Below are 15,214 nucleotides of genomic sequence, written 5' to 3' on the forward strand. Positions count from 1 at the left end.
CACAAACTTAAAAATGAATTTAGTTTACAGGTTTTAAGTTTTGTTTTGCATACATTACTTTTTAGATGCTAATAAATATTTTTGGATTAATATTGTAATACATGCCTTCATAAACATAAGTAGCATACATTTACTTCACCTGCTATGTGGAGACTGATATCTTTGATCAGTTATAGGTACCCGAAGATACCATAAATGAATTCAGGTACTAACAGTGATGTCAAAACACTCAACATGTTTAAAAGTACCACTATTATATAAGGTATTCAGCAGAAAAAAAATACTGAAATGTTCCAGAACAGTTGAGTCTGCTGAATGCAGCCAATGTTTAAAATATTACACCAGTTACCTTTAATTGTTTGTTTATTCAATACAGACTTTGATTTTAAGGTCATTATCTTAAAATCAGAAGCCATGAAAACATGGGTAACAACAGACGAACCAAAAGATAATTAATATCTTCTTTAAATCTACAAGTTCTTTTAAGTCACATAAAAAATTATGGACTGCTGCTGAGATCAACAAATTATTAGCAGGGTTTTCTTCCAATGTACATCATGTGCAAAGCTTAACAATTTTAATATCTCTTGACACAACAAAGAATGTGATTGGCCATTATCAGTTGAACAAAGTGATCTACAGAACTCTACATAACATATTTTTCCACGATGACAATCAAATTGGTTCTACCACTGTACCACTTGATCTTACAAGCATTTTTATACCAGAACATATATATCCAGCATAACTTAAAATTGGTTAACTTTTTTCCCTTAAAACTGTTTAAGATTGAGAATTTCTGATTAATACATATAGCTTTAATTTCACATGACCTTTTATTTTAAACAAAATATTTAAAACTTAGGTAGTCATTTTGTAATTCAACATTCTTTTTATTAAAGTTATTCCTGTTTTAATCATTCTTAACTAGTAATAATGTAATCAGCTATTCAATTAGCATTAATTATTAGTCTAATGTTGGTAAGCATTAACATATGTGACAGTATGATTGAGGTATAAGTCTTCTAACACTTCAGTTATAAATAATCTTAATTTGGGAAAAAAATGACACTATTCTATTGAAGTAAAATATTCATAACACTAAGTTATTTCATTTAAAATGAAATTTTCTTTAAATCAAAAATGTGTCTATAATTGTCCATATTTAATTCAAATTATTTTAACTTAGAAATAGTAAAACATTGGGCAAGTTTGTAAAGGCAATTATCATGCCATATTTAAATGCAAATTAAGACTTAATGTTAATTGCCTTTCTTATGTAAATGAAAATTATTAATTTATGTAACTATTGTTGTAACCTGCTGCTATTTTAAGGAATAACAATACTATTCTATTTAATTCATAAAAAATAAGGCAAAAAGAATTGAGTTAAGTGACAAGTAATATGGAGAAAGAATGTTTACAAACACAACTTTAAATCATATGATTTTTCTGCAGAAATTTGTACAGAGGAAATTTAATTACAGGTTCAAGTGTGTCGTGAAATAAAATAGGTTTAAAAACATTGCTCTAGTTCTCTAGCTTCACATTCTGTTTGCAGAAAATCCACTTAAGCTTAAATAAATTATTCTAACCTTTTAACAGGAGTCGATCTATTTTTAGAATTGCAAACGTTTTCACAGCCCCTCATGGGCTCTTCTTCAGGCTTCGTCGTATAGGCTGTTAATGTTCAAATAAACATTTGATTTGAATTTCTTTTCTGAATATTATCACGTGCAAAAGCTGGATATTTGTATTGTGCATGCTCCATGCGCCTCCCTTTAAACGCTGTTTTCTAGCAAAACCTGCCATGCACTGGATAGGATCATTTCTTCCTTATGATTAACGCACGTACTACGTAATCCTGCATAATATCTCCATGGCTTCTAGCCATTTCAATTGCTGTGGGTTATAGCTGGGTATAATGATTTTTGCCGCATTCAGGTTCGCCGTTATCTCCTCTTCCGACACGTACGTCGCCAGGGCCATAATGTATCTACTGTGCTGTTCTTTACAATATAAGCACATCAGACATACAGGATGATGATGAATATAATGCTAATTTACTACTTACTACAGATTCTGATTCTAATTCTGATAATTCGGACATTGAATATGATAATTTTGAAATAAACCAAGAAACTACTGGCTCTACCAAAACTTACTCTACAAAATGCAGAATTAAATTCTTTAATTACAAAAATATGGCAGATAGTAAGACTTTTCAGAAAATCGCCAACCAAAAATACATTACTAGAAAAATATGTCAAAGAAATTATTGGAAAAGAACTTTCTTTAATTTTAGATTGTAGAACCAGGTGGAATAGCTTACTAAACATGCTGGAAAGATTTTTATTACTTAAAGATGCTCTCTGAAAAAGTCTAATAGATTTGAAACTGGACTTAGATTTCAATGACAGAGAAATAAAATTACTACAAATATAATCTCAAGCCTGCAACCCATTAAGTTAGCCGTTGAAACACTCTGCAATGAAAAGACTAATTTATATGTAGCCGATGTTACTTTGAAATTTATGTTGGATGAATTAACCAACCAAAATACATTTTTAAGCGTTGAACTGAAAAAAGCATAAATATATAGCATAAAGGAGAGAAGGATTGTTTATTCAGACATATTACACTATTTCACAGATCCTAATTCGGTTTTGTTGGGTCAAGAAAATTATGACATTTTTAATATAAACAGTAAAACAACAATAATCAAAAGCATTGTTGAAATGAAATACTTTCGATTATTGTTGATACTAGTCAGAGGCACTTAAATGATCCTGATTTGGATTCCAATTCAAAGTCAGATAACGAAAATATTGATACTTATACACCTAATGTAGAATTATCAATGAAGCAGAAACTCTATGACCTTATCAAACAAAAAACAGAATGTCAAGAAGAGTCAGTTACACAAGCAAAAAACATGAAAGATTGGAAACAAATAGTAAAAAAAGAATTAGAGTACTTCCGCCAAGAAAAAGTATGGGGGAAGTATATTCAAATAGTATTTGATTATTTAATGACCATTTGTCCAACAGGTGTTGAATCAGAAAGGGTATTCTCGGGATCTAGATTATTTTGTACAAAAATTAGATCAAAATTAGGAGATAAGACTTTAAATAATTTAAGTTTCTTGAGAAGTTATTTTTAAAAAAATGGTAATCAATAAAATGGTATTAGGTACTATATATTATTTCTGTTGTATTTTTATTTTTCTGTATTATTTTATTTCTGTTTCTAAAAGTTATTACTATAGTTTGTTTAGAATAACACTTTAATTTTTATAATTTTTATATTCTATATCTTTGAAATAAAAAATGTGAAATGGAAATCAAAATGACTTATATTTTTTATCGCCTTAATTTTATTTTTCAGGAAAAAATTTACCGGTAAACCAATATTTTAATTTTCATTTACCGAATTACTGGTAAATGAAAAATTCGGTAAATTTACAATCCCTAACTACAGCAGGGGTGGGCAAGCAAGAGTTCAGTGGAAGCCGAAATGTAGGTTTTGCAAAATGCATGGGAGCCGCAGTTCTGCACTGTCATGGCGGATAGTATGGTAAGGCGTGCAATTTTATTATATAATATAAATATAATATAAAACAAATATTGAATTTTTTTAATAAACATATTTTCACAAAATTATAAACAGAAATTAACACTTTCAGCAAGAGCCGCATTTGCCCATGTCTGTACTATAGTAACAGAATAATTAGATATATATAAAATTTAAACTTAAATTTATTCAAAACTTGAACACACATTAAATTATAATGTAAATACTGATTTTTTATATGCTGTTTCTCATTATTTTTAATGTTCTGTTTTAATGATGTGTTAAAATTTGTTTATTAATTATTTCTATATAACAGTAAAATTTTTAAGACTATATTATCAGATTCACTGTTCTTTGTGTTAAAATATTAACTTTTTATTTTTTTTGTTTGTAAATTTCACACATAATGACATATTTTTGCACATTCCAGCTTTTAACTTCCTTGATTATTTTTAGTCTTGGAGACAGATTTAAAGGGGGAGTGATAAAGGTGATTGTCCCCAAGAATTTTTATTGATAGCATGAACTTCATTATTTCTTTCAAACAATATATTTTTTCATTACTTTTCAATTTTGTCACATTTGTTTTTGTTTAAGTGTACATAATTTATTTTAAGCAATTATTAAAGTGAAACTTTTATACATTGTTTATTTCATTACATGAATTAAAAATGGCCTTTCTAAGGTGTATGATTTCTTGATCTGTCTTTGATTTCAATCCATATTTTGAAGTTTTGAAATGCTGCTGCTAATGACATTATGAACATGACAATTCAATGTCTTTTAGATATTTATTGATACACTGTTTTAAGGTTATAGAAATATACTCCATTTATTCTGGGTTGATAAAAGTATCTTTATTTTTGACTAAGGCTACACCAGTATAATAAATCCTACTTATAAACAAGGTCTACGTAGACAATGTAAAAACAAAATTTACTCAAGATCATTTATTAAAACTGTATTTGTTTTGGAAAGGAATAAAAATCAATATTTTTAAATATCTGAGATTTTAAATGTTATTTTCATCGGACTGCAATTTGAAAAAATTGTAACCTATACATTCCTACCATTGTCTGTGTTTTTCCTTAATCTCAAGAACAGAGTTAGACAGACAAAAGACAAGACCAGATACAGAAACTTTAGGGGCAGGAGATCACAATTAACTATATATGAACTTCTGATACAAACCTGAAGTCATGTTATTTCAATTCAAAACTTTTCCCCTGAAAACAGTCAATAGATGACCAGCACAACTCTATTGTTAAAGGAAAAGTAAGTACTAATTTGAGGTAAAGAGCATTTACAGCCCAGCACTGTGACAATATCACAATAAATAATTGCTTGTTGTTTACAAATGTTTCTTGGGGATCGTGTTTAATTGTTCATAAATGTCATATATCTGATTTTGTTTTGTTTTTAATGAAATTTTATCTAAAATTGTTCCTAATTTTTTTTTGCATGGGCACTGTTGAAGTCAAGAGGATGACAAAAGATTCCTATTCAAAAAATTCTCCTGAAGAAAAATGTCTGAAGTTGACACTGTACCCCTAATACAAATTTGCCTGGGCCCATCAAGCTATAATGAACTATTGCACAATTTGAAAAATCTACCAGAAATTGTACAGAACTATGCTTAGGTGACATTTTCAACATATTTGTTAGATAAAACAATGATGTTCAAAGGCAAAAGAAGCAAGTAACTTTTACCTCTTCTTGTGGAAATGGCTATAATGGATAATGAAAAACTGCTACAGTTATCAATGGTAAAATCTTTAAACCTTGGTGTTTCCATAAGACTTTATCTAACAGCAAATGAGAAAGCATGGATATAAAAGCTTTTCTTTAATTGACTGAAAAAATTAGATACCCTCATGATTGCCATACCAGAAAAATTATTCATTTTATTGACAGCTACAGAGTGCATTCAATGAGTCCTCTTCTGAAAGTGAGAACAGTTAAATTTTTACTTCAATTTCAAATACAACTTCTAGATCAGGGAATCATTCAAAACTTTAAATTATAATCACTTATTATAAAAGATATTGCATGTTACTGAAGATGGATCATGTGTATCTGGAGTGAACTTGCCAGATACAATGTAAATTATTAACAAAACTTGGAATGAATGATTTCTAAGCACCATTGTGAATTGCTTTACAAAAGTTTTGATCAACAATTTGTCAATGTTTCAAATAAATTGGAATTTCCATCAGAATCTATCAATTATACTAAAGACAACTGTGCTATCATTACACAATGAGTGATGAAAAATATCATTCAAAGATTTTGTCAATGAGATTGCTGTCTGTAGACAACTTATCTGAAAACAACACCATTGTTGAAAGAAGTGCAAGAAACAAGCATTGAAGCTAAGGAATAAACAAATCCTGTCAAGGACAAAAATTCTGCTCTTTCTACATGTAGGGAAGCCAAAAAAACTGTAAAAGCTTTCTAAAAACTACATCGCTCATAAAACAGGATGCTTTCAAGGTAGTTGACTACATTTAAAACATTATTGAGCAAGAAGCAATGAATTGTTGACAAAAAACTTTTCCACTGATAGTATCAACGTTTTGTTATTTTATACATACATATGTCTAAAAAAAAGAATGTACAGTAAAAGCTTGATATAATGGATCACCACAAAACCAAATATATTGCTCCATTATAATAAAAGTCCATTTCATTGTGATTAATTGTTATATCAAAAATACCATTACCTAATTATACAATAGAATCAGGTTAGAATGGATCTTGATAACAACTGGAAAAAATATCTGCAGATGTTTCTCTTTGCCCAGATGCCAAATTAATGTATTTTTATTTCATTCCAGCAGATCTATTATGGTGAATATAAGGGGATTTATATATAGTAATATTGACTCGTCCAGTACTGTATATCAATATTGTGGACAAAATTTCAGCCACACAGTAGCCAAATTATATTGGGCTATATTATTACTACTATTATTAATTAAATCAATGAGATAGAATAACAGAATGCCAGTAGCAGTGTTTACAGTATCACTTTTGGAAGCTCATTGAAGAGGTATAGTACATGCTGACAGTCATACTGTACAGTACTTTAATGCCAGTCATCATATAGTGAAGAATACAAGATTACAAAAACATTAAATTTACATTAGGAACGTGAAAATACTAAAAAGTATATGTTGCATACATAATTAAAAATATATACAGTATATTATTTAACTTTTCAGCTGTAAAAGTCACATTTTAATTGAATTCCTAATAGCAAACAGATTATATAGGATACATTAATTAAATGAAACATAAACATTGATTAATTATTAATTCATCAAAAATGAAATTGTTATTACAAACAGAAGGGTGAATGACAGTCAATTTAGACATTGAGGGTTTGAATGTCAAGTTAGGAAGGCAATTTGCTAGCCACTTGAGTGGGAAGTGTATGTAGTATTCTTGCATTTATATCATCATTAATGATCTAAGTGACTAATAAAAAATCAATATAGTGACTTGTTTACTTTGTAGTTATCACGTAGGTGTAATTTTTTGTACATTTTTGCTTTTTTCAAAATTACTTTAGCCACCACAAACCTGTTAAGATCATAAATTACATAATAAATGCAAGAAAACTGAATACCTTCATACACTTTAAAGTGGTCGACAAATTGCATTCGTAACACAATCTTTGAACTTTAACCAAATGAATGCTGGTGTCATAACCTTAAAACTGTTTCTTTTTCATATTATTGTATTACAGTTTTTGTCGAATGAATGAATAACTTTGGAAAAGTTTATGGTTTCTTGGTACCATAAGCTTAATTCTGACAGTAAGACAGAAGTTTAATAACATTAATATGTATGATGATAAATGGTGATTGACAACTTCATCTGTTAGAGAACACTAATCTGGTTAAGAATATTGTTCAGTTTTTTACAACCTGCCCTCCTCCCCTATTCCTATTTTAAGCCAGTCTTAATTCAACACCTTCAGTCAAAATTTGTCCTCTGAAAAAGTATTTGAACTGATTCTTTGTTTTTGTTTTAAAATATTTTGTATGTAATTAATTGTTTCAGAACATTGAAGAAGGAACACTGTGTTTTTGTAAGGTAGGTTATAGATGATGGCATCTATTATTTAGAGGTAAATATAGATGTCCTATTTCAGGGATGGCAAACCTGTGGCACGTAAGAGAAATCATCTGGCACATAATGTATCATATGATTTCTGTCTTTTTCAATCATCCTTTCTGTTTATCTCCTGATCATCTTTTTTTTCAATCAGATTTTTTACATTTATTCAAATTAAAGCGTATTCATTTAATTTCTTTAAATATTATTCAAAGTCTATGACATTGGCACGCATTAACATCTTTAAAGCTAAGTATGCTTACAATATGGCATGCGGACTCAAAAAGGTTTGCCATCCCTGTCCTATTTGAAGGGTTTGAGGGTTGTAAAAATGTCCATTAAGTAGAGGTGTCCACTATTTGGGAATGTCCTATACATTCAAATTACATTATCTTAACATTCATATGTTAAATTTGAATTGGCATTCCATTTAGTATTCTATAAGAAGAAGAACGTTAAAGATGTCCGAAAACATTAGTTAATTAGTAAATTTTTTTTGTTGTTCCAAGGTTATTACTATGTGACTTCATATTTGCAAGACAGCTCTGATTTAATTGTTAAAAATGACTGAAAACATTTTAGTTATTAAATTTTTGCTGCATTTAGTGTTTGAGTTATAGCTTAATTAAAATGTTTTTTTATAATATAAAACATACAAAAACAAATGTTTCTTTGGTTTTACATTCCACGAAAAGCATTTCTATTTATTTAAGTATTTTACAGCTTAATTTCAAGTCAGGTTGAAATTATTGTTCACCACACAAAACTATTGAGTTAGCTTCAGATTCCTAACTTTCTAGCTAACCTGTAGATTTTGGAAAGTTGGAATCAGAATTAAAGCCAAGTTAATGCATGACTTGAATAAAATTTTTGTTTACATGTCTGATAAAAGTATGAATGAGTGTGTTTATTGGGCATTATAAAAGCCTGTATCTGAATTTATTAGACTACTTTTAATTAATATAATAATGGTCATTATCACAATAATTTTCTGGAAGTTATGTAATAGTTTCCATTGTCATTTAAAAAGAACATGGTTGTCATCATTAGTGTTATATATACATTTCAAATCTATTAATTACTTGCTCTTTTGCAGTTTTTTTAAGATTATTATTGTTATAAAAAAATTTTCAAGAAGTTATGAAAACAATGAAAAAAATTATCCCATAACTTTTTGATTGTTAAACACAAAAATTTACATCTTCCTCTCAATTTCCAGCATTCCATGTTTAAAAAAATGTTTTTGGCTACATTCAGATAGCTGAAAACGTTCATTTTTTAAACAGCAAATGCTGGAAATTGAGAGGAAGATGTAAATTTTTGTGTTTAAAAGATAGTTCCAGCTTTAGGATTTAAAAAGTTTTTCATTATTACTGGGATTACTCTGACAATATTCTTCTTTTCAGAGAAAATTTTTTACACATTTCAAAAATAGATTCATTGTATTTCTGCTTGCTTTTCAGTAGATCAGAAAGAGTATTATTTACTAAGTCTAAGTAAAAAGTCTCAATGAATTATCTTAAAAATTAATTTAGAAAAAGTCTAGAGAATATAACATACAGGAAAGATTATTTGAATAATCAATAATAGCATTGCCCTAAAATCTCTTTTTGTTTATTTTCTGAGATGGATTATTGAAATGCACAAAAAAATGTTTTTTAACATTGCAATTAGTTAAATGCTTCAAAAATTATTAACAATAGTTGACTTGAGTTGTCTTAACTAGAGCTGCTGTGATTTTATTTTAGATACTAAATTTATTCTTATGGCTGCTCCATATATTTGGTATTTGCCGGTTGACAAATAATTCCTTAATCAGCATAATATACTGACAAGGAATGGGAAACAACAAATACCAATTAATAGTAATGAGTATATTATCCAACTATTCTGCATTGGCCAGATGTTTGCTCAGCATTAAGTGAATATAATGTATGGAGCTCTTTATGTATTTGCAATTCTACTTATTTTAAATTTTATAAATACAGTATGTACTGCTTGACAGTACCCAATTTTAATTTTCCATAAAAAATGAATGATTTAAGATATATAAAAGCAACAAGTGGCATCTGGTGGGAAAAACTCAACAAGTTTTATAGAAATTTCTTTTGTACCGCAAGATGACACAGAAATTGAATTGTGAGCATTATTGTCCAGTCATGGCTTTGCCACAGGAGAAAGTGCAGGCTGTAGTCTAGTATGCCCACCAAGATCAGGAGATCTCGATGGGCATACCAGATTGCCCTTTAGATTTCTTTCTGTTAAAGATTCACATAACCCTGCAGAAAGACCACTGAAGGTCTCTGACCAAAGTTACATAAACCATAAGATATGGTTTATGCAACTTTGGTCAGAGAACTTCAGGATCTTCAGGAATGCATCATTGCCATTGAGACTGGATATGCTACATCAGGGATGGGCAACCCGCGGCCTGCGTCACATAAAATATGAATAAATATATTAATTTTCTAGCTTAAGGAAGTATGCATAAAAAATTCAAACATTATTTTCTACAACTTATGTATGTGAATTGTTTTTCCTCAATAAATTTAGTAAAAATTAAAACAAGAAGCCGACTAACAGACACATTGAATCTAATTTGAAACTAGCAGTGACTAATATTTAACCAAATATATTACATTTACATCAGTTTCAGAAGCTAAATTAAGTATACCTATGCTAATTTATAATTATATATGAACAAAGAATTGTGATTTACCGACATCCCCCCTCTTTTCTCGTGTATGCGGCCCACATTAGTTCAAAAGTTTTTAAATGCGGCCCTTACATAGAAAAAGGTTGCTCATCCCTGTGCTACATAGTAGGAAATTGCCTACCATTTTTATGCTGCCACTGTGACTGTTGGAGCACACACAGAGATGTGGTAATTTTTTCATTGAAATTTGGTATCTCTCTCTCTCTCATATAAAGTCTTTGGTGAACTTATATTTTTAATTGTTATTTTTTTTATAACCAAATCAAATTGGGTACTTTCAAGTGGAACACTCTGTATATAACAGTGCTAAATGTTTGCATAATTCATTTTTTATTGCTTAAGAAATCGACTTGAAAAAATAGCAATAAATATTTTTTATGAATTTTCTAATGGTAGCTGTATTATTTATTCAGTAAATAATTGTCTCTTCAAGCTGTGAGATAGCCTACCAAAGGAATTCTTTTTCGGATTGAAGAGACTATTTACTAAACAAATATTTTTGAGCCTCATTCAGCCTCATACATTCAAACAGATCCATTCAAACACTGTTGTGTTTAAATGCATTTGGTTATAAATCATATTCACACATAATTGACATCTAATTACTATCATCAAATATACAAATTACAATTAAAAAAAAAAAAAAACAGTTGTATTTAGTTCAGTACAGTAAAATAATTGAGAACGTATTGTATATTTCTTTAGTAGTAGTAATATTTTATGATTATTCATCAAAATATTTTTACATTTATAACATCAAAATTGCAATATAAGTAATATTTTAAAGATTACAGCTAAACTAATTTGTTAAATGTTATTAAAAATTTTGTAACAATGCTTCAATATATATCAATTCAAATATACGATAAATAATGTCTTAAAATTATGAAATTTATAGTTATTTTTGAAAATTAAATTTTATCATAATTTGCTAATTAATCTTAACATTGGAGTTGAAAGTTTGAGGTATGTTGCTCAACTACAAATCAATGTTTTATCTTATTTTACAGATGAAATGGATTAGTCATTTTTAGAAAGAACGAAGTCTAAAATATTCTATATTTTATAATTGACAAATTATTTTCTAAAATAAAGTATAAATTTTATAATTTGTTATATTTTCGAATCACACAATTTCTAATTAGTGCTTTGTTCTAAAACTATCACTTAGCATAAGTGTTAATAAAAATGTAACTTAAATATTTTAAAATACCACGTGGTATATTGTACGAGATGAATGACTCATATGGCATCGAATTAATTAATTGGTATTACTTCCTTTAAGATTTAATGCTCGAAGAGTGAAAAACCATATGTGCTCATTAATACACACGTTAAAATTTTTCAAATATATTATAAATTTATGCATTAATTATATAAAATTGTGTGCGTATTCTTAAGATTCTAAATTTCTAAAGATTTGGGTTGTGTCCTTATAAAAGATGAAAATATTCAACATGTATCAAATGGCGATTATATATGTTGAATTATATTAATAAATTTTAAATCATGTTTAATTTTTAAAATTTATTACGGTTTCGATAATAATTTACCTGCAAAAATGCAGTAGAGACAGCGTTAAAATAATATTTTGCATTTTTCGACCATGCACGTACTAACGCCGCCATTTTGCATGTCTTAACTGCGGTCTTACTATTAAAAAATAAATTATAATAAATTCATCAGTGTTATTTCATCCGTTTACTATTATATTAATAAATTTTACAATTTTTTAGTAGATAGAACTTTAATTATTTAAGTAGAATGTAGTATTTAAGTGACATAATAGTTAAAAATTTTGCTTCGTTAATCTCAAAATTTAAATAAATATTAAAAATATTACAATTTAATTAATAAAAGAAAATTTAGATTATTTTTAAAATTATTTATATCTAGAAATATTAATTATAACTATTTCTTTAAAGATTAAAAATTTGCGCAATCCGCAGTGATGACGTCAACTGTCCGTAACCTTTATAAAGACACGTGATCAGAGGCGTCAGATCCTCTTTTGCTTAGCGAACGTTGAGAAGTCAGAAGGTAAGTGTACTCAATCCACTGCAATCTTTGAAAATTTTTCAGTTTAATGATTTATTTTAGATTTAAATTAAAACTATAAATAGTTTAGTTTTATATTTAGTTAATATTTTTGGAAGAGATTTTTAATTTAAATAAGAAATCAAGAAATTATCGTGAGGTAGGTTTCGCCGGGCGAGAAAATGGCGTAGAGTCTTTCATACTCGAAGTGAAATCAAATATTAATAAGTTGTCTCGATTGTATACGATGTGACTTGAAAATATAGTTTTTAATCCTAAGATTATTCTATATTAGGAAAATAATGGAAATATTTGTATTTGATCTTGATTTTAAAGAAACATTCTTTTGTCATGCGGCGCCCAACATGTCGAATCACTTGGCCGCCATCTTTGAACCACGACTACAATTCTGGATTAATTCGGAAATAATTTGCTTTAAATACTAAAATTTAGTTTTATTTGTTCAACTATATTAAATGTTTGAAGTGAATTTAGGAAATTAAAAAAATTTCGATTTTCAGAAGTAAATTTATTAATTAAAAGTGGTGAAACATCTGGAGGGTTGTTGGCTCGTTTGGGAATAAACTTTAAACTTGAATTTACAGGTTCTTCCACGATTAACTAAACCACTATCATGGGTAAAGAAAAGACTCATATTAACATCGTCGTGATCGGTCACGTAGACTCTGGTAAGTCTACTACTACCGGCCATCTCATCTACAAATGTGGTGGTATTGATAAAAGAACAATTGAAAAATTCGAGAAAGAAGCCCAAGAGGTACTTAATTTTTTTTTCCGTAAGAATACTCTATAAAAATATAAGATATCTAATCGAATTTTTTTGTGTAGATGGGCAAAGGTTCTTTTAAATATGCTTGGGTTTTGGATAAACTAAAAGCTGAACGTGAACGTGGTATCACCATTGATATTACTTTGTGGAAGTTCGAAACACAAAAATACTACATCACGGTTATTGATGCTCCCGGCCATCGTGATTTCATTAAAAACATGATTACTGGAACATCTCAGGTAAATATTTTGATTAATTTCTTTTTATTTATTTTTTAAACATTTAAAATTTTCTTAGGCTGACTGTGCTGTCCTCATTGTTGCTGCTGGTACTGGTGAATTTGAAGCTGGTATTTCTAAAAATGGCCAAACTCGTGAGCATGCTCTTTTGGCCTATACTTTGGGTGTGAAACAAATGATAGTTGGTGTTAACAAGATGGATACAACTGAGCCTCCCTTCAGTGAATCCCGTTTTGAAGAAATTAAAAAGGAAGTATCTGCATACATTAAGAAAATAGGTTACAATCCTGCTACAGTTCCATTTGTTCCTATTTCTGGATGGAATGGTGACAATATGCTTGAACCCAGCACTAATATGCCATGGTACAAAGGGTGGACCCTTGAACGAAAAAATACAAAGCTTGATGGCAAGACCCTTCTCCAAGCTCTTGATGCTATGGAACCACCAACTCGCCCTCTTGATAAACCCCTTAGACTTCCATTGCAAGATGTATACAAAATTGGAGGTATTCTTCTTTTTTAATTCTGTTCTAATTTTAGTTGACTTTTTTTTGTTAACTTTCTTTTTTCTTTCAGGTATTGGTACAGTACCTGTTGGCAGAGTTGAAACTGGTGTATTGAAACCTGGTATGGTTGTTACTTTTGCACCAGTTAACCTAACCACTGAAGTAAAATCTGTAGAAATGCATCACGAAGCTCTCAGCGAAGCAGTGCCTGGAGATAATGTTGGCTTTAACGTGAAGAATGTTGCTGTCAAGGAACTGAGACGTGGCTATGTCTGTGGTGATAGCAAAGATACCCCTCCCAAATGCACTGAAGAATTTACAGCCCAAGTTATTGTATTAAACCACCCTGGCCAAATTTCCAATGGGTACACTCCAGTGTTGGATTGTCACACTGCTCACATTGCTTGCAAGTTCAGGGAAATCAAGGAAAAATGTGATCGCCGAAGTGGAAAGAAATTAGAAGGTAGTGGAGTTTTTTTAGTTGGATATTTTTAAATTTTATTTGAATACTAAAAACCATATTTTGATTTTTAGATAATCCTAAATTCATAAAGTCCGGCGATGCTGCTATTATCGAATTGGCTCCAACCAAGCCAATGTGCGTGGAAACATTTACCGAATTTCCACCTCTCGGAAGATTTGCTGTCCGTGACATGAGGCAAACAGTAGCCGTGGGAGTAATCAAGGCAGTGAAGACCAAGGACGTCTCTGGTGGCAAGGTGACCAAAGCTGCCGAGAAAGCTCAAAAGAAGAAATAACTAGCAGAAATCCTGCTACAAAAGGGCTGCTGGATCCTTTTGTACCAACTGCACCTTGGTAACCATATAAGTTTGACCTTGTGGCTGTTGTTGGCACAGAATTTAATAGAAAATATTCAACTAAGGCAAATTGCCATCTAAAACTAAATTTTCCATTAAGTATGATGTCTATTCCTTTGTTCCGTGTGATAATCTTATTTTTGAACTTTTGGTTATTGTGGCACAAATGCCATAGGAAAGAATTCCGCAGGAAAGGTGTTGAGTGCCATTTTGTAATATTGTTGAAACAATAAAAGCCACAAGCATGTCAATTTCTGTAAAAGTGCGTTTCTTTGTCGAATGCTACAATATTTAGTTTTTACTAAGGTGTTTAAGTACTGAGGGTGCAAGGCATTCTAATAAAACTTCTGTAAAACATGGTTTAAAATAAATTGGCCATAATATTTAGTGGCATGTTTAAATGGAATTTTAGC

General features: G+C 29.5%; 2 protein-coding genes across 2 annotated transcripts in view; one reads left to right on the forward strand and one right to left on the reverse strand.

The window, feature by feature from the left end:
* The window catches only part of mRpS14 (mitochondrial ribosomal protein S14), a 34,113-nt gene extending 22,055 nt beyond the window's left edge, over positions 1 to 12,058 (reverse strand). Inside the window, exon 1 of the mRNA XM_067267403.1 lies at positions 11,965 to 12,058. Within this exon, the coding sequence (XP_067123504.1) occupies positions 11,965 to 12,039 (75 nt within the window). The 5' untranslated portion in view covers positions 12,040 to 12,058. The remainder of the gene's footprint in view (positions 1 to 11,964) is intronic.
* Positions 12,059 to 12,334: 276 nt separating this feature from the next.
* LOC136972706 (elongation factor 1-alpha 1) lies at positions 12,335 to 15,207 on the forward strand. The gene is made up of 6 exons (XM_067267316.1): positions 12,335 to 12,451; positions 13,054 to 13,226; positions 13,298 to 13,477; positions 13,536 to 13,983; positions 14,054 to 14,446; positions 14,518 to 15,207. Exons 2-6 carry the CDS (start codon positions 13,083 to 13,085, stop codon positions 14,739 to 14,741), a joined length of 1,389 nt encoding a protein of 462 aa, XP_067123417.1. The 5' UTR covers positions 12,335 to 12,451; positions 13,054 to 13,082; the 3' UTR covers positions 14,742 to 15,207.
* The last annotated feature ends 7 nt before the right edge of the window (positions 15,208 to 15,214 follow it).

This window comes from Centruroides vittatus, unplaced genomic scaffold, assembly GCF_030686945.1.
Source record: "Centruroides vittatus isolate TY-2023 unplaced genomic scaffold, ASM3068694v2 contig_1057, whole genome shotgun sequence".
Lineage (NCBI taxonomy): Eukaryota > Metazoa > Arthropoda > Arachnida > Scorpiones > Buthidae > Centruroides > Centruroides vittatus.

What these genes read in the sequence shown, in the direction of transcription:
- LOC136972706 (XM_067267316.1), top strand. Translation starts at nt 13,083, where the DNA reads ATGGGTAAAGAAAAGACTCATATTAACATCGTCGTGATCGGTCACGTA. An exon ending in TGATTACTGGAACATCTCAG is followed by an intron (nt 13,478 to 13,535) that starts GTAAATATTTTG and finishes AAATTTTCTTAG; the next exon opens with GCTGACTGTGCTGTCCTCAT. An exon ending in AAGTGGAAAGAAATTAGAAG is followed by an intron (nt 14,447 to 14,517) that starts GTAGTGGAGTTT and finishes TTTGATTTTTAG; the next exon opens with ATAATCCTAAATTCATAAAG.